This window comes from Anomaloglossus baeobatrachus, chromosome 3 (assembly GCF_048569485.1).
Source record: "Anomaloglossus baeobatrachus isolate aAnoBae1 chromosome 3, aAnoBae1.hap1, whole genome shotgun sequence".
NCBI classification, from domain to species: domain Eukaryota; kingdom Metazoa; phylum Chordata; class Amphibia; order Anura; family Aromobatidae; genus Anomaloglossus; species Anomaloglossus baeobatrachus.
Genome location: NC_134355.1, coordinates 406,642,476 through 406,663,203, shown reverse-complemented (window position 1 = coordinate 406,663,203; position 20,728 = coordinate 406,642,476). Strand labels below are relative to the sequence as shown.

The window sequence follows — 20,728 nt, the reverse complement described above, 5'->3', positions numbered from 1 at the left end:
CATCGCTGGACGCTGGGTGAGTTAAAATGTTTTTTATTTTAAAAGCATGTTTTTTTCTGGCACGTGTTTCACGGATCACACCACTGCATGGTCCGTGGGACATCAGTGATGCCAGAAAAAAATGGACGTCTCCGTGCGACAAACATGCACACGCGGGTACGCCGCACGGAGACACGTGCAGTGAAAAATCACTGACGTGTGAGCAGACCCATTCATTATAATGGGTCTGCGTATGTCAGTGATTCTGGTACGTTTAAAAAAAAGCACAAATGTACCAGAATCTCTGACGTGTGAAAGGGGCCTTAAGTAGTGAAAAAAAAAAAACAATTGTAAATAAAAATACAAATAACAATGTTTGCCTTAATGGTTTACATTTTCAGAATATGGAGCTATATGAGGGCTTGTTTTTTGTTCCCAGAGCCAATGTTTTCATTGGTATAATTTTGGAGTAGATGTTTTGATTGCCTGTAATTACTTTTTGTGTTGTTGCAGTAGGCAAAAAAACCTCAATTCTGGTATTTTACTTTTTTTGTCATTACATCATTTACCGATTAGATGAGTTTATTTTATATTTCACTAGATCTGACTTTTACAAAGGCACTGATACCAAATATGTGTATTTTTGAAAATATTTTTCTTTCTTAATTTTTTTGGTGTTTTTTTTTCCCGATCCAAAAGCCAGTCCTTTTTCATGGCTGGTGAGCTGTGAGTCCCTTTGGGATCTGTAGCCCAAGTGCAGCAGGACTCTGGTCCCTCTGCACGAGTGCTTTTGCACTTCTGTGTATACTTTGTTGGTTTGTCCATGTTGTTTAAAGTTTGTTTCCCTGTTTGTAATGCCACTATCATGCCACTTTTGACTCCACAGCCTATCCTCTCTTTTGCTTGCCTGCAGAGGAGCCTTTAGAGGGGAGAGTATTTGTCAAAACATCTTTGCTATTATGGGTATTAAGTTACTGTCTATTAATGCCAGGGGATTGAATTCCCCCTTTAAGTGGTCTTGTGTCTGAAAAAAAGGTGTTAGCTTCTGGGTGCGATATAGCCTGTAACCAAGAGATGCACCTTTTAGCTAAAGATAGTCACAGGCTCTCTTTCCTTTAACCTAGTTGAGGAAAATATTAAAGACCTCATATCCTCAATTAAACCTGACATGGATAGAATGGTCTTTCTAGAATTGTCATGTATTGCTAGAATAAATACCTGCAAAATGTTGTGCCTCTCCAAAATACTGTATTTTCTTAGATATATCCCTCTTTATATACCCAAGTCTAAGCTATCCTTTCTTCAATCTACGCTATTCAAATTCATATGGGCTAATAAAACCCCAAGAGTTACCAGGCATATTCTTCACTATAAGTCTCAGGATGGTGGATTGGGAGTCCCCAACCTCTTACTGTATTATAAGGCATATAGAACCACAAAAAAACATTTGGGACAGTACGTAACTTTAAAAATACGACTTTATTAAATTGAATATTGAAATATCTTTTCAACCATATATGTATATCACGGAGTCATCAAAAATATCACACTGGACATATCATTGTGCTAGCATAAGACATAACAGTAGAAAACTGCTTTACCTCATATATAATATATAACCCAATAACAATTTATCAAAAATAGTTGATCTAATTAATAGCTTGTGCTTACTTGGGTATGTATAATATATCCACTACAATTCTATATTCTCTGCACAGAATATGCTTCAGGATATACATCTTGGTATGGTTTACCCAAAGTGGGTACTCTCATTACATGAATTGCTGGATCCTGAGTTAATAATTGCAGATCTGTATGCAGCGTTTACTGACCTGACAGTTGTGATGGCTGGCCTGAATGTCCTTTATCCCGACGCGCATTTCCCACATTCCTTCAGGGAACGTGTGCAAGTATCTTTAAAACGTTCACCTTTTTATAGCGGTGCATGTGACTCTAAATTCCTATCACGTGTGTGGTGATGTGTTACATGTCGTGGCTCTCTTGTTGCAAGGAATGAGGTGGTCCCCCATTGCTTGTCTGCCACGAGCCCTCCTGCTCAGCAGCGCCAAAGGTCTGGGAGACTGCGCAGTCTGCAGGAGTTGCCTCCTCAGAGACACAGCAGAAGGGTGACACCTAGTGGTTCTCCCCTTGCAAGGAATGGAGCGGTCTCCCATCCCTTGCCTGCCACGAGCTCTCCTGCTCAGCATCACAGAGGCTCTGGGAGGTTGCGCAGTGTGCAAAGAATAGATGCTCAGGGAAGCAGCAAGACTTCCCATGTCTCTGCACATTGTGAAACCGAGGATCCCGCCTTTATGACCCAGAGGCAGGAGGATGAGCATGTGCTCCACGTGATGTCTTCTGATTCGCTCACTGATATCACACGGCCCCATGACGAGGCTGGTGATGTGCTGAATCCTGACTGGCTGGGCCAGGACGTCACGAACCCTGATTGTGTCACGCCCGTCTCGCGCCCGCCCTTGGGTGGAGCTACACCTCCTTAAAAGCTCCCCCTGCCATCATGGCGGTGCGCGACCGTCCTTCTATGTTTGGATGTCTGGCAGCGTGCTGCCACGCCACTGCTCAGGCATTATTGTCTTTTGTGGGCTTGGCCCTTGCTGCTTAGGCAGCACCTGGTTTGCAGGCCGTGTTCCTGCCTTGCTGCTTCGGCAGTATCTCCTTCAGCAGGCCGTGTTCCTGCCTTGCTGCTCCGGCAGTATCTCCTTCGACAGGCCGTGTCCCTGTCCCAGGTGAGCTCCTCGAGTCTCCACCGGACTCACCTGGTTATTGAAAGCACACGTGCGTGGGCACCTCTGTGCTACCCTCATGCCATATCTTGTGACTCCCGCTGGCACACGTGCGTAGGCACCTCTGTGCGTCTCCGTGCAACACGTACACCGATCGAGAAGCCCCGAGCCATACAACCCTCACGGGTTAGGGCGGACCGGTGTACATAGATCGTCTGTGACATTCCAGACGATCACTAGTAGCAACCCGCTCACTCTTTCCTGACCATAGCAGCGGTCCCTTACACCGCACAGTGGACCTTGACCGGCGGAAGCTGTCCATTTCCCATCTTGGCACGCTTCCCCGGGTCTCCCTCGTAACATTACGGTCGCGCCAAAGGTCTGGCTATGGCGGAAGAGCAGCAGCAGTTGCTGCGTTATGTGCAGCAGTTGGAGTCACGATTGGCAGCAGTGGAGCGGTCTTCCCCCGATAAGGCTGCTCTAGCAACAGTCGCCACCCAGGCGGCTACTCAGGCTGTGGAATTGTGCGGAAGGTCGCCTCGCCTTGCGCTCCCAGAGCACTTCAGCGGGGACAGCTCTGAGTGCCGTGGTTTCATAAACCAGGTTACCACCTACTTGGAGTTGTCCGCGACTGATTACGCTACTGAGAAGGAAAAGGTAGCCTTCGTCCAGTCCCTGCTCACAGGGAAAGCGCTAAAATGGTCCACGCCGTTGTGGGAGCGCGGAGATCGGGTGGTGAATCACCTTCCAGTTTATCTTGAGGCCATGAGAAAGGTGTTCCTCGGGCCTCAAGTCACCCACGACTCCGCGCTGCGGCTCCTACGCCTTCGGCAAAGGCCCACTTCAGTCGGGAACTTTGCAGTACAATTCAGGACACTCGCCGCAGAGCTGTACTGGCCAGATAAAGTCCTGGTCCCTGTGTTCTGGGAGGGTCTGGCAGGGTTCGTCAAAGACGCACTGACCACGCATGACGTGCCGACCACCTTAGAGTCCTTGATTCGGCTTGCCTCTTGCATAGACATCCACCACGCGGAGCGGAGGCTCGAGGTCTCTTCGGCACCCACGTCTACCTGGTCTATAGAGCCTCTGACTTCCCTTCCCCACCAGACCGGTCTCCCAGCCAGCTCTGTTGATGACTCTGTGGAGCCAATGGAAGTCTCCAAAGTGGTCTCCTCTACCACAGGTTCTCTGCCGTCGGCCATTTGCTTTGCCTGTGGGCAGGAGGGACATGTAGCTACCCGATGTTTGAAACCTTCGGAAGAAAGTCAGTGTCTTGTTTCACCTTCAATCAGCGTGAGGAGGGTCATTTCCACTTCCCAAGACCAGGTGCCACCTGGTAAGACCCTCACTTCCTCTGAATCACGGAACGGTGTGCTGTCATGGGATCATGCCTCCAAAGTTGGGGCCCACTTCGGGGTCGACGGGACCAGAGACCTAGGGGTCAGGCATTATTGGGGGCCGGCGGTAGCCCAGGATGTACAGAAGAATATGGGAGTCCGTACGTCGTGTGCGTATAGTAAACCGTTCAGGCGGAGGCCTGCGGGTCTTCTACATCCTGTGCCATCTTTCGTACCTGGTGACCTAGTGTGGCTGTCTTCTAAACATATTAACCTTCCGGTACAGACAGCCGAGTTTGCTCCTAGGTACCTGGGTCCGTTTACAGTAATAGAGCGGGTAACCCCGGCGGTATATCGACTCCAGCTCCCTCCATGCTGGGCTATTTCTAATACTTTTCATGTATCTCTTCTGAAACCCGTACGACCTAAAACCTCGGGGTCTCTGCTGTCCCAGGTTGGCTTTTTGTCCGACGACCCTGAAGTAGCGAAGCTAGTAAGAACAAAAATTGTACAGGGCAAGAGGTACTTCCTCGTGGAGTGGGTCGGTCGTGGCCCGGAGCATAGGTCCTGGGAATTGGAGGAGCATGTCCACGCCCCGGGTTTGGTGGCAGCCTTCAAGCGCAGGCGGGGGGGGGCCCTAGACGAGGGGGTAATGTTACACGTCGTGGCTCTCTTGTTGCAAGGAATGAGGTGGTCCCCCATTCCTTGTCTGCCACGAGCCCTCCTGCTCAGCAGCACCAAAGGTCTGGGAGACTGTGCAGTCTGCAGGAGTTGCCTCCTCAGAGACACAGCAGAAGGGTGACACCTAGTGGTTCTCCCCTTGCAAGGAATGGAGCGGTCTCCCATCCCTTGCCTGCCACGAGCTCTCCTGCTCAGCATCATGGAGGCTCTGGGAGGTTGCGCAGTGTGCAAAGAATAGATGCTCAGGGAAGCAGCAAGACTTCCCATGTCTCTGCACATTGTGAAACCGAGGATCCCGCCTTTATGACCCAGAGGCAGGAGGATGAGCATGTGCTCCACGTGACGTCTTCTGATTCGCTCACTGATATCACACGGCCCCATGACGAGGCTGGTGATGTGCTGAATCCTGACTGGCTGGGCCAGGACGTCACAAACCCTGATTGTGTCACGCCCGTCTCGCGCCCGCCCTTGGGTGGAGCTACACCTCCTTAAAAGCTCCCCCTGCCATCATGGCGGTGCGCGACTGTCCTTCTATGTTTGGATGTCTGGCAGCGTGCTGCCACGCCACTGCTCAGGCATTATTGTCTTTTGTGGGCTTGGCCCTTGCTGCTTAGGCAGCACCTGGTTTGCAGGCCGTGTTCCTGCCTTGCTGCTCCGGCAGTATCTCCTTCAGCAGGCCGTGTTCCTGCCTTGCTGCTCCGGCAGTATCTCCTTCGACAGGCCGTGTCCCTGTCCCAGGTGAGCTCCTCGAGTCTCCACCGGACTCACCTGGTTATTGAAAGCACACGTGCGTGGGCACCTCTGTGCTACCCTCATGCCATATCTTGTGACTCCCGCTGGCACACGTGCGTAGGCACCTCTGTGCGTCTCCGTGCAACACGTACACCGATCGAGAAGCCCCGAGCCATACAACCCTCACGGGTTAGGGCGGACCGGTGTACATAGATCGTCTGTGACATTCCAGACGATCACTAGTAGCAACCCGCTCACTCTTTCCTGACCATAGCAGCGGTCCCTTACACCGCACAGTGGACCTTGACCGGCGGAAGCTGTCCATTTCCCATCTTGGCACGCTTCCCCGGGTCTCCCTCGTAACAGTGATGTATGTACGGCAGTTCCCTGTTGTTGACGCGAGATCACCCATACTTCCGGGTACGTCTCAGCCTCTTCCAAGTTCCGGTGGTTGGAATGCATGTTGCATGCCAGCTGTATTATAGGCATGTTTAGTGGATTCTCTCAAGTGTTGGTGGGACACAAACTCAGTCCATGGACTGACAATAGAGAAGGAGTTTACAAAATCAGACCCTCTCCCTCCCTGTGACAAAAGTCTTCCTGTTATGCAGAATTCTCTGGTGTTGTGGAGAGAGATGGGGAGAGATCACATCAACATCCCACTTGACTTGATGTCCCTGAAGAGTCTTGAACACTTGATTCCTGATATTTCTCTTTTGAAATGGAGTTTCTCAGGGGTTGAGAACTTGGGCAATTTGCTTGAAAGGGCTATTATGTATTCATTTGAGAATTTAAGAAAGAGATTTTGTCTCCCGAAGCAGTGTTTTTATCAATATTTGCAGGTGAGGAGCTTCCTGATGTCCTGCCCGGCAGTCAACTCAAGACACATAGGTCCTCATCTATACTTCAAAGATTTATAACAGGTAAAAAAGGCTCAACCATAGGCCTGTCGACTGCATATAATATATTTAACTCCCCACCGGTTCAAGAGAAATTGTCATTTATGTTGAAATGGGAAAAGGACTTGGATGGGTCTTACGCATTAGAACAGTGGTCTAAGGGTTTGGTGTGGTCCTCGGGTTGCTCCTCATGTGTCAACCATTTAGAGCTTAGTAAGAAAATACAATTAAGATGGTTTCTTTCCCCCAAGAAGCTATCGCATGTTTATCCTTCGTACTCTCCTCTTTGCTGGAAAAAAATTGGGAATATGGGCACGATCCGCCACGTCTGATGGACTTGCCCAAAAATTACTTCTTTTGGAACCAAGTTTTGTCCCTAAATGTACGATGGTTCAGCTTCTCCCAGACCTGGCCATGGCGTTGCTTGATATTGGAATCTCAGACCTACCAAAAAAGATTAGATGGATCTGCTCATTTATTTTTATTGCAGCTAGGCAAAGCATTACTGCCTCGTGGAATCAACCCACGGACCCATCCCTTTGGGAAGTCATGGATAGAGTTAACTCTTCGAAGTTATATGAATTCACCCTCTCTTATAACCCTCAGAGATGTACCACTCTGGAGGAGCGCTGAGCTCTCTGGTTGTCATCGCCCTATGCTTACCTTTCTCCCTGAGATGAAACTTCCAACCTAGGGTTTAATCTGGCACCTTCTTCTGATAGTAACCCTTCTTAAGGCTTTATGTGGATCAAAAGGCTGAGTGGAATTACCCCTACTCCCTCCCCTTCCGCTCCTTGCCCCTCCTCCCTTTCCCACCTTTCCCTCCCCCATTTTGCTGTTATGACCTGATATCTTGGTTGTGTAAAATGTGTAACTATTGCAGCTATTGCTTGATATCTTGTCATGTTTTAAATGTAAATGTTTACCCTAAAAATCTAATAAAAACTTTATTGTTTAAAAAAATTACTGAATAACACAGCCATCATCTGCTGGCAAAATTGTGGGCTAAGTTTGTGAGTCCACATGAAAGTCACGGAGTCAGCATATGTTGGACTGGTACATCATATGTTGATGATAAGAGGTTATCCATAGTAATGTAACTGGTGACAGATTTAGAACTGCATTAACATGTAAAATAGGAGAGTGAGCTTAACTGAGTCATGTAAATTTTTAGTGATCTGTTACCTGTTAGGAACAGGAAAAAAGCTAAGAAGTTTTTTTTACAATGCTAAATAATAGGAAAAAAAGGAGATTTTTTTTTTATTTGCAAAATATAATCACAACTTAAAGAGAGTGCCAAGGCAGAGAATGTGTAATCTCATATTTTAATGCCACTTCTTTTTCCTTAATGTCTTAAGATAAAATAAAGGTGAATCATTTAAAGTATAATTTAATGTGAATGCAATGACATTATTGGCAATTACAAAAATTGCTGCTCTTATTAAAAAATAAGATAACCTTTTCTACGTAATTTTTACCTGCATATTTCTCTACACCTGTTGTATAAAATGTATGGGAAATGTACAGACTTTCATTTTTTGATTACTAGCTAATAGATCTGACAGAAGAATTCATTGCTTAGAGATCTAAGTCTAAAATGAGAAATGTATGAAATGTCAAATGCTTAAATAAAACAAAATGACAATGATGGAGGTTCTACAATATAGATAATAAAACGAAGAATCATGGTACAATGTAATTTTTGCTGTACAATGAAGTCCATGAATACAAAACTCAAAAGACAATGACAAAATTGCCTTTTTCGCTATTTTTCCTGACTTGGAATATTTAAACTTTTTCAGTCTATTTGATAATAAAATGAATAGTGTTCTTTAGAAATACAACTTATCCTATAAAAACAAAGCACTCGTAAGATTATGTCAATGGAAAAAACTGCTATGGCTTTTGGAATAAGGGAAGGAAAGCAAAAGAAAAATAGCCTTGTCAGGAAAGTATTAAATTATTGAACATCGGAATAAACATAGACTGTCTGATTTGAATCACTGTATCACATAGTGTTTTATTCCTTATCAGATTCTTCTCAAGGGACAATGAATTTAGATTGGGATACTAGCTCATTGAAGAATATGGGTAAGATATCTATTAAAAATGTTATTTTTTTATCAATAAAAAAGCAATATTTCAGAAAAGTTCTGAACTGAAAAAAAGATCTAACTTTAGAGAGCACATTTAAAGCAACAATATGATTTTTTTTTTCACCAACATAAGTTTTACATGTAATTGTACACTCTTATTAAAACTAAAGCTACCGTATTTTTCATTTCATAAGATACTCCAACTTATAAGATGCACCCCAAATTTAAAGATACAAAAAGATGAAAAAAATGGGATCCCTATTATACTCCGGTGGTTTCTTACCGGACGGGGGTGTTAGCGGTGGTGGAGCAGGGTCACAAGAGGCAGGGGTGGTGCTGGAGTAGCGCAATTCTGCTGGCACTGCGGTGGGGGCTGTGCTGGCTGCAGTGGGGGCTGTGCTGGCTGCAGAGGCTGTGCTGGCTGTGTGGAGCAGGACGGTGTGGCAAGTGCCACAGATGTTCTGTCGGCGGTGCGGGCTTCAATGAAATGTATAAGAAGTCGGTGCATGAGCCAACTGACCTCTCGGCTCAATGACAAGCCAAGATCTCCTATGCACATGCACCACCTCTGGACACCATTTTCCTTAAGTCCGCTGCTGGGAGATCAGTGGGCCGGAGATGGCACATGCACAGCTGAGATCTTTAGCCGAGAGCTCCATCTGTGCATGCCCTGACTCCAGGAGCCATTATTTAAGCCCGCAATGCCCACCGATGATCTCACCTATTGCAGCACCCTGCCGCACACATCCATCAGCAAAACAAGCCCAATCAACCTACTTTTTTAATTTTAGCTTAAAAAGTGATGAAAAGTTGAGGAAAAATCTGAATATATCTGGTCATCAATTATTCAACAGTCAAATCATTCATCTTTTAGCTGTACATGAAAGAGGCAAAATATAATATGTAGCTCCAACTGCTAAAAGTTTGCATGATAGAATGTTTGACAGGCATTAAAATTGATCCCTTTCTAAATATTCTATCTAAAAGTATTTTAAATATGCCAATAACAAAAGTTATCCCACCAACACCATGATGAACACCATAAAACCCAATCAAATACATTTATGCAATGCTACACAAAGTCTTTTATTGTTTAATTTGCCTATCCTTTTTTCTTTTAAATCAGTTTTGTATGCAATGCTACAATACATTATTTGAATTTCTTGTTAACTTTTATTGTAGTTTTTGTCATCAATCTAATTGTGTATTTATTGAGTTAATTATCATGCACACCATGATTTTCTTTACAGCATTTGAAGGTCCCAAGTCATGCTTAGATGTTGCTACATTGTGTGTTGGAGATTCGGTGTGCAATAGACATTTGGCTGCCCTTATGAAGGCTTGTCCAACAAATGGAACGGCATGTAATGTAAAAGACTGCAAGAGAACAATTCGGGCATTCTATGAAACTATGCCTTTCAATATATCACAAATGCTGGCCTTTTGTTATTGTAATCAGTCTCATGAAGCGTGTCACAATGCTGGAGATGTTCTGCACAGCAAATCGTGCACAGCTCATTCTGATGTTCCTGTATATTGTCTTCATGTGGTGTCAAGCTGCCTTGATAATGAATTATGCAGGTTAGTAAAATAGTGAACTGTCAATCTAATGATTAAAAGGGAATTTGTCAGCAGTTTTTTTGCTACATCTTCTCAGAGCAGCATGTTGTAGACAGAGAGATCCTGAATCCAAGGATGTATCACTTAAATTACTAGCTGCAGCCATTCTCACACAGTCAGAATTTTTAGAATTCGTCATCTAGCACTGCACACAGATCTTTCCCGCCCACACCAGGCTCTCAATAGAGATTTTACATTGACAGTGAGGTGTCAATCACAGCTGGGGTTGCTCTGGACTGCCATGCAAGTGACATTGTAGTCCTAGCATTGATAAGTCCTGTTGGTTAAACAAACATAGCAAATAAACAACAGATCTTGACAACACAAGCATCCCTGAACTCCATTTTAACCCTTGCTGTGTTCGGATCACACAGCAAAAACCTGCTGATAGATTCCCATTAAAGAGGACCTATCCATTGTTATGACCAGAATGTTTTAGTAACTACTTGTAAGAATTATGAATTGTGCATTTTCAATGTTACTCCCTCTAAAAATGAATTATTAATTATTCCCTTTGCCAAAATGATGTGCCCTACAGAGTACAAAGTCTGGGACAAGAGGCACAGATTGTACTACGTGTAAAACACGCACATGTCCCTCCGTGTGCCGTGAATCACGGCACACGTGGGTTGTCTAAGTGCAATCCGGGCTCCGTTCTCCGTGGCCCGTGATTGCACTTAGAAATCAACTCACCTGTGCCCGCTCCCACTCTCCATGGTCCTGATCGCTCCCGCGGTGCAGCATCCGGCCGGCGGTAACCCCCGCAGCAGCTGCTTCCGGGTCGGCTGTGTCGTGCATCATGAATATGCGCAAAAGTAATCAGCCGGCTCAGAAGCAGCAGGGAGAACAGGCTGCAGAGAGCGCGGCTGAAGCCGGGTGAGTTAAAATGTTTTTTGTTTTAGAAGTTTTTTTCTGGCACGTGTTTCACGGACCACACCACTGCATGGTCCGTAGGACATCAGTGATGCCAGAAAAAAATGGACATGTCTCCGTGTGGCAATCCCGCACACGCGGGTACGCCGCACAGAGACACGTGCAGTGAAAAATCACTGATGTGTGAGCAGACTCATTCATTATAATGGGTCTGCGTATGTCAGTGATTCTGGTACGCTTAAAAAAAAGCACAAACGTACCAGAATCACTGACGTGTGAAAGGGGCCTTAGACTGTGTAGAGACAAACCCCAAACTTGAAACAACCTTTTGTCAATTTATTTATACAATTCTAGAATGGATAACAGAGAAAAAGTGAAATGTGTAATTTTACAATAAGGTTGCTAGAAAAATGTTTTTGTTTTTTATTGTGAATACAATTAATGATTTAAATTATTGCCATAATTCCACATACTGATGAAGACTCAGGGAGTTGACTAATAGCATTAGGTGTGGGGCTTCCCCGCAAGGGCTTCCCCATAATGTCTTGCAGCTATAAGCAGGGTCTACCACAGGGACTATTAACCTCTTCATGAGCTTGGACTTATATTTACGTCTAAATTCTCCTCCCTCCGGTCACCATGGCCTCTGGCGGTGAGCCTGAGGTAATCCTGCACATGTCTGCTGATGTGATCAGCAAACACGTGTGGCTAACAGGTATCCACCTGCACCTGCTCACCTCTTACATTGCGCTGTCAAAATCTGAGAGTGCAATTTAAATGGCTGTGGCGGGGATCGTGCCATTCACCGCTGCCATCAACGGCCCTGTGACATGATCAATGGGTCCAATGGTGTTGCAGTGGTAACTTGGGGTCAGCTTATGACCGCTGACACTACCAAGACTCACTTCCTGTGAGAGCCGACACAGTGTTGGCACTCACAGGAACATTGCATTTCTGCTGATCAGAGCAATGCTAAAGCATCCCTGTGATCAGGAGAAGCAATCGCAGTGTACAGTCATAAAATCCCCTAGGAAGACTAGTAAAATCAGTAGCAAAAGTAAAATAAAAGATTTTTAAAAAATATGACATTAAAAAAGCTTAAAAGTTTAACCCCATTACGACCGCCTTACGGAGATAAACGGCGGCAGAATCAGGTCCTTATTCTGATCCGCCGTCTATAAACGGCGGTCAGAAAAAGGTAAATAGCGCCCCCCAGCGTCAGAAAATCTCCGGGGTTTCAGCTACCGGGGGTAGCTGAGACCCTGGAGATCATGATTCGGGCCGGTTTTTCCGGTCCTCGCTCACATGATCACCGGTATACACCGTATACCGATGATCATGTAATAGTAAATCACAGCGCCGGTAAACAATGATTTATCTCCCATCTGGCATGATCAAACATGTCAGCTGGGAGATAAATCTGCTCCCCCGGTCCCCTCCGGTCCCCCAGGGTCGCCGAAGTGCCGACCCCCAACCTCCAACCGCCCCCCCTACCCCCCCGAAAATCCAAAATGGCGGCGCGCACAGCAGCGCACCGCCCGCATTTCCCCAGTTCCTTTGAATTCTGTCGCATGTGCCATCACACATGCGACAGAATACTGCTCCCCAGGCCCTGCCAGGTCACCCCCTACTCCCACCCCGGTGTTCCCCGGTGTCCCCCGTACCTGTGGGAGCGCTGATCCCCCGCGGCCCCCTCCTCCGGCTCCTTCACAGCAGTGCCGGTCACATGTGCAGAGCGCGGCTATCAGCTTCCTGTGTCTGTGACTCAGACGCTGGCTGCTGCTGCTGCTGCAGAGTCTGCAGCTGTGACCCGGGGAGAGTGGGTGCAGATTCTTTGCACCCACTCTACTCAAATGGAAGGTCTGCACTCCTAGAAAATGGGGGACACGTTCCCTGAACGTGCCCCCCATATTCTAGAAGATCATGGAACTTCCAAAATGGCTTACAGGAGATTTTTTTTTTCTTTTCAATAAATTGGTCAAAGAGGGATGGTTGGGGAGTGTTTTTTCAAATAAAATTTTTTTTGTTGTCAATTTTTTTTTGTATTACTGTCAATTAGTTATGTCTGGTATCAAATAGACGCCGTGACATCACTAATTGCTGGGCTTGATCTCAGGTGACATTACACATCTGGTGTCAACCCCATTTATTACCCCGTTTTCCAACGCACCAGGGCGCGGGATGAGCTGGGGCGAAGCGCCAGGATTGGCGCATCTAATGGATGCGCCACTTCTGGGGCGGCTGCGGCCTGCTATTTTTAGGCTAGGAAGAGTCCAATAACCATGGCTCTTCCCACCCTGAGAATACCAGACCCCAGCTGTCAGCTTCACCTTGGCTGGTGATCTAATTTGGGGGGACCCCACGTTTGTTTGTTTTTTAATTATTATAAAATTTTTTAAAAGAAAACAGCTTGGGGAGCCCTCCAAATTGATCACCAGCCAAGGTGAAGCTGTCAGCTGTGGTTTGCAGGCTACAGCTGTCTGCTTTACCCTAGCTGGCTATCAAAAATAGGGGGGACCCCACGTCATTTATTTTAATTATTTTTTTTTCTTTTTGGGCTAAATACAAGGCTAGGCACCCTTTAGTGCCACATGAAAGTCACTGAAGGGCGCCAGCTTAGAATATGCAGGGGGGTGGGATGTTATAAATGTTTGTCATCTATCCATTCATCCATTGTAGCATATTAGGCTGTGTGCCCACAATCAGGGTTTGCAGCGTTTTGGGTGCAGAGTGTTTTTCCTGCGTCCATAACGTTGCATTGTGCAGTAGAAGCACAGTGGAAGGATTTTTAGAAATCCCATGCCCAATGTGCTTCTTTTCTCCGCAGCATACATTGACCTGTGGTGCAGCTTCCCGAGCCTCAGCATGTCAATTTATGCTGCGGAGACGAGAGTGTTCTCTGCACGTAGAATAGAACTAAAGTCCACAGCAGCCTGAACCCAAATCGTGGGCATGGGCAGCTGCGTTCTCCCATGGACAACACTCACATCTCTGCAGGAAGGCTGACACTGTGTACTAAACGACGTGTAGCTGGATCATGGCCACATAGCCTAACAGTGAGAAATTTGTTGCTACAGCAACATTTTTGTGAAGTACCTGTGGAATCAAAATGCTTACTATACTCCTGAATAAAATCCTTGAGGGGTCCAGTTTCCAAAATGGGGTCACTTGTGGGGGGTTTCTGATGTATAGGCACCCAAGGGGCCCTGCTAATGTGACATGGTGTGCGCAATTTATTTCAACTTTTCCTAAATTCAAATGGTGCTCCTTCCATTCCAAGCCCTCCCATTTATCCAAACAGAGGTTTTTGGCCACATGTGGGGTATACCTGCTCTCACAAGAAATTGGATAACAACTTGTGGGATCCATGTTTTGTTGTTGCCTCTTGAAAAAGTGAGAAATTTGATGCTAAATCAACATTTTGTGAAAAAAAATGAAAAATTTCAATATGACAATGTAACGTTAGCAAAATCTGTGAAGTACCTGTGGGTCCAAAATGCTCACTATACCCCTAGATAGGAGCCTTAAGGGGTCTAGTTTCCAAAATGGTATCACTTGTGAGGGGTTTCTGCTGTTTAGGTACCTTAGCGGACATCTAAATGCAACATGGTGCTCGCAATCTATTTCAACCAAATTTGCTTTCCAAAATTCAAATATTGCTACTTTCGTTCCAAGCCCTCCCATTTGTCCAAACAGAGTTTTCTGACCACATGTGGGGTATTAACGCGTTCATAAGAAAGTGGGTAACAAGTTTTGGGGTCCATTTTGTTGTGTTATTTCTTCTAAAAGTGAATAAATTTGGGGTAGAGCAACATTTTAGGTAACATTTTTTTTGCTTTTTTTCATTCCACATTGCTTTAGTTCCTGTGTAGCACCTGAAGGGTTAATAAACTTCTTGGATGTGTTTTTGAGTACCTTGAGGGGTGCAGTTTTTAGAATGGTGTCACTTTAGGGTATTTTTTGTCACCCAGGCCTCTCAAAGCCACTTCAAATGTGATGTGGTCTCTAAAAAAATGGTTTTGTGAATTTTGTTGAAAAAATGTGAAATTGCTGATGAACTTTGAACCCTTCTAACTTCCTAACCACAAAAAATTTTGTTTCAGAAATTGCGCTGATGTAATGTAGACAAGTGGGAAATGTTATTTATTAACTATTTTGTGTGACGTAACTCTCTGGTTTATGGGCATAAAAATTAAAAGTTTGAAAATTGCAAAATTTTAAAAATTTTCATCAAATTTCCGATTTTTTTACAAATAAAAGCAAAAAATATCGTTCTAAAGTTATAACTGTCATGAAGTACAATATGTCACGAAAAAACAATGTCAGAATCACCAGGATCCATTGAAGCGTTCCAGAGTTATAACCTCATAAAGGGACACTGGTCAGAATTGCAAAAAATGGCCTGGGCATTAAGTACATAACTGGCTTCGTCCTTAAGGGGTTAAAGCATTCTCCTTGCTACACAATGAAAAAAAAAACAATAAATAAAATTTAAAAAACACACATATTTTGTATTGCCGAGTTCAGAAATACCCAATCTATAAAAATATGAAATTAATTAATCTGATTATTGCAAGGCATAGAGAGAAAAAAATTCCAAAAGCCAAAGTTAAGGGTTTTTTTCATCACAAAAAATTGCATCTATGCAAAAGTGGTATATTTAAAAACATTAACTCAAGAAGCAATACATAAGCCATCACTGAGCCCTAAACCCCCAAAAATGAGAATGCTTTGGGTCTCAGAAAATGGCCACAAAAGCGCTATTATGTTTTCGACAAAATCCTGAATTTTTTTTTCACACCGTAGATAAAACTAAAACTAAACATGTTTTGTATCTAAAAACTTGTACCGATATAGGATATCATACTAATATGTAAGTTTTACCATACAGTGAACTTGGTAAACAAAATACCTTTTTTTGCAATTTCCCTGCACATGGAATTGGTTTTCCTATTTTCCAGTGCACTATATGGTAAAACAAATAGCTTCATTCTAAAGTACAACTTGTACTGCAAAAAACAAGCCTTCATATGGCTATACTGATGGAAAAATAAAAAGGTTATGGCTCTTGGAAGAAGGGGAGGAAAAAAAGAAAACAAAATAAAATTGCAGCGGTGTGACAGGTTTTAAGATGAAGGCCAGTTAGGGAGAGCCATTTTAGGATTCTACAGCATGAGGCTAGTAAGTAAGGACACATGCTTCCTTCAACATTACATTAGAAAACAAGCCTAATCCGATTGTTGTATACTAATGCAAAGCTGAAGAGCATTGAAAATAGAAGTGGTACCGTATTTTCCGGACCATATGGCGCACATAAAAGCCTATGATTTTCTCAGAAATGGAAAGTGTGGCTTACAGTTAGGTCCAGAAATATTTGGACAGTGACACAAGTTTTGTTATTTTAGCTGTTTACAAAAACATGTTCAGAAATACAATTATATATATATAATATGGGCTGAAAGTGCACACTCCCAGCTGCAATATGAGAGTTTTCACATCCAAATCGGAGAAAGGGTTTAGGAATCATAGCTCTGTAATGCATAGCCTCCTCTTTTTCAAGGGACCAAAAGTAATTGGACAAGGGACTCTAAGGGCTGCAATTAACTCTGAACGCGTCTCCCTCGTTAACCTGTAATCAATGAAGTAGTTAAAAGGTCTGGGGTTGATTACAGGTGTGTGGTTTTGCATTTGGAAGCTGTTGCTGTGACCAGACAACATGCGGTCTAAGGAACTCTCAATTGAGGTGAAGCAGAACATCCTGAGGCTGAAAAAAAAGAAAAAAATCCATCAGAGAGATAGCAGACATGCTTGGAGTAGCAAAATCAACAGTCGGGTACATTCTGAGAAAAAAGGAATTGACTGGTGAGCTTGGGAACTCAAAAAGGCCTGGGCGTCCACGGATGACAACAGTGGTAGATGATCGCCACATACTTTCTTTGGTGAAGAAGAACCCGTTCACAACATCAACTGAAGTCCAGAACACTCTCAGTGAAGTAGGTGTATCTGTCTCTAAGTCACCAGTAAAGAGAAGACTGCATGAAAGTAAATACAAAGGGTTCACATCTAGATGCAAACCATTCATCAATTCCAAAAATAGACAGGCCAGAGTTAAATTTGCTGAAAAACACCTCATGAAGCCAGCTCAGTTCTGGAAAAGTATTCTATGGACAGATGAGACAAAGATCAACCTGTACCAGAATGATGGGAAGAAAAAAGTTTGGAGAAGAAAGGGAACGGCACATGATCCAAGGCACACCACATCCTCTGTAAAACATGGTGGAGGCAACGTGATGGCATGGGCATGTATGGCTTTCAATGGCACTGGGTCACTTGTGTTTATTGATGACATAACAGCAGACAAGAGTAGCCGGATGAATTCTGAAGTGTACCGGGATATACTTTCAGCCCAGATTCAGCCAAATGCCGCAAAGTTGATCGGACGGCGCTTCATAGTACAGATGGACAATGACCCCAAGCATACAGCCAAAGCTACCCAGGAGTTCATGAGTGCAAAAAAGTGGAACATTCTGCAATGGCTAAGTCAATCACCAGATCTTAACCCAATTGAGCATGCATTTCACTTGCTCAAATCCAGACTTAAGACGGAAAGACCCACAAACAAGCAAGACCTGAAGGCTGCGGCTGTAAAGGCCTGGCAAAGCATTAAGAAGGAGGAAACCCAGCGTTTGGTGATGTCCATGGGTTCCAGACTTAAGGCAGTGATTGCCTCCAAAGGATTCGCAACAAAATATTGAAAATAAAAATATTTTGTTTGGGTTTGGTTTATTTGTCCAATTACTTTTGACTTCCTAAAATGTGGAGTGTTTGTAAAGAAATGTGTACAATTCCTACAATTTCTATCAGATATTTTTGTTCAAACCTTCAAATTAAACGTTACAATCTGCACTTGAATTCTGTTGTAGAGATTTCATTTCAAATCCAATGTGGTGGCATGCAGAGGCCAACTCGCGAAAATTGTGTCACTGTCCAAATATTTCTGGACCTAACTGTATAACCCGGTGCACTTTATATATGGATACAGTACGGTACATCGATTGAGCATTACGGCCACCGTAGTCAGGAGCCTCACTGAGTGCAGTGATATGTACAGATCTGTGCGCGGGAGCACCGCCGGTTATCTGTGCCCCAAAAATGCCTCCTGTTAAGCGACATGCTTATGATGCAGATTTTAAGAGTACACCGTACAGTCTGAGCTTTGTTTCATTTACGGTAAAGTAAACCTTTCACCAGTTTTATGGCCCCCTAAGCTGCGGCCACCACCAGTGGAGTGACCGGTTTCGGTGAGTACCGTATTATAAAGTGATTTTTATGCTATACAGCGTGGCCTGCGCTCTTATATACAGCATGTTAGAAGGCTGTATAAAAGAGCCCACTGGTGGTGGCCGCAGCTTAGGGGCCATAAAACTGGTGACAGGTTCACTTTAATGCGCCGCAGCTTATAATCCGATGCGCCTTATATATGAACCTAGGCACCTTAGCCGGCGCTCATTGCTAATGCGGCTTATAATTTGGTGCGTCTTATGGTCCAGAAAATACGGTAGTTTCAGTATGTAAATAAAAATCCAATGATTAGAAAAGAAGGTGCAGTATCTGCAGAGTCAATGTGACTGTGAATTGATTTATATCTAATATATTGCGGTAAGAGCATTATGTTTATTCTCCACACACTGCAAACAAGGAAGGCAGTTTAATATCTGTCACGGCTACCAAGGTGGGTGTGTAGTGAAAGCGGGTGAAGAGCCACTCTTCCATGTACTGGCTTTACCTTGAAGGGGTGTGGCTAAGTGTCTACACCAGAGCCTCTGATGGTGACGATGGACTGGTCTGCTGGTAGACACCAGGTACCACTTCAGGGCAGTACCCGGAACTGCAACAGCTGACCCATAGATGAGGGATGCATGTATGGAAGGGCAATCAGGACAGGGGCATGCCAGGATGGAGTACCACTAAAAACAGACCGAATGGGATTGGTACTGAAGACAAGCAGGATGGAGAAGATAGTAAAGACAGGTAAAATGGGATCAGGTTCACAGACAAAGTCAGTATGGTAAGCCAGACAGCAAACTGGTGTACTGGCTGGAAAAAGCACATTAGGAACCTAATTCCTACAGGCTAAAGGGTTTTAATAAACTGAGACTTTCAGTCATAGGCTGAGTACCTTTTAGGGTGTGCGAGCAGTGTCCCATTAGGATAAAGGGAGCGCATGTGTGTGCACTTAAGAACCATAAGAGGACAAGTTCTGGTACTTAGTAACTCAGAACCAAGGGAGCGCCCCAGACCAGACAGAAGCAGTGAAGTCGTGGTGATGATCATGTTGGCATCCCTGTCGGGAGGTGGCAACGCGTTAGCACAGGGACAACGATGTTACAATGTCTTTCTGTCCTTATTTTGCTACTGAACAGAAATCCTGAAACTAACATTTGTGAATCACAGAAAATGTGCTTCTTAGATTGTGGAACAGTAAGCCATAATTTCAATTGTTTTAAAAAACTAAAGAAAATCACCTTAATCCAGAAGTTTAAACAGCTTTCTGCATCGCAAAATGTACATGTTGTAAAAAAAAAAACCACTCTTTTGCACACTTCCTTGTTGTAATAGCCAATATTAGCCCCATACTTGCCACCCCTATATAATAGCCTGTTGCAGGTGGTTTCTTTTGGGACATGAATGTACGTAGCACCATCACTTTTAAAAAAAAGTCTCATCTTCTTCCATGTGCACTGCCTGTGTGTAAACCCCAGCAAGGCAGCTATCTGTCCCCAAAGTGGATATTTTTTGGACTGTTTTTTTCAATATAAGTAGCCTAAAATGTTTGTTACTGTAGTGTGTTATTAACCCTTTAATGCCGAATGACATGCTATGCACGTCATACGCCATGTCCCTGCAATAAAATGTAAATTCATTATTTAAAAATCATACAGTGTGATTTTCTGGATTTTTTTTTTCTGTCACAGTTGAAGTATAACAACAATAAAAATTACAGCCCTCGCCATTCTTTGGCTATGTGCGCACGTTGCGTATTTGCATGCAGTTACGCTGCGTATTGCACTGCAGCGCAACTGCATGCGTCCTGCGTCCCCAGCACAATCTATGAAGATTGTGCATGAGATGTGCACACGTGGCGTATTAGAACGCAGCAATTCGGCTGCTGCCCGAAGCGTGCGTTCTAAGAAGTGACATGTCACTTCTTTCGTGCGCTTTGCATGCTATCTTTAGGGAGAGGCAGCATGCAGAGCGCACGAATCTGCCGGCACCATGCGCTTCAGAACGGAGCTTTTCAGCTGCGCTTTGAAGCGGACCTTTTGTGTGCGGTGTAGAGCGCACACGTGCGCACATAGCCTTTGTAGTTGGGAAAACTTGCAAAATCGGCAGTGTATCAAATAATTATTTTGCCCACTCTATATTACAAATGAGAAAAAAAATCACATTGATCTTAAAATGGTTTTGTAAATGTACGTGTAATAAAACATAAAATTACTATGAAGTATGTAGCATAGTTATGCTCATAACAAGCTTTTAAGGGACATATATGTATTTGTTAAAGGAATGTTACATTAAAATTAAGCTATATTTTTAATGAATAAATAGATAAAAATTAGTCACACATCATTATGAGAGTGGAACTTACTGTAAGGGAATATATCCATGTACCACAGTTATGCCTGAATCAACATAAACCAAACCCAAATACAGTCATGGCCAAAAGTGTTGGCACCCTTTCAGCAGTGACTCTAAACACATGAACT

The 20,728-nt window shown here is 44.1% G+C and overlaps 1 protein-coding gene across 1 annotated transcript in view; it reads left to right on the top strand.

The window, feature by feature from the left end:
* The window catches only part of GFRAL (GDNF family receptor alpha like), a 122,659-nt gene that overhangs the window by 55,386 nt on the left and 46,545 nt on the right, over positions 1-20,728 (top strand). Inside the window, exons 4-5 of the mRNA XM_075338450.1 lie at positions 8,407-8,463; positions 9,719-10,049. Of these exons, the coding sequence (XP_075194565.1) occupies positions 8,407-8,463; positions 9,719-10,049 (388 nt within the window). The remainder of the gene's footprint in view (positions 1-8,406; positions 8,464-9,718; positions 10,050-20,728) is intronic.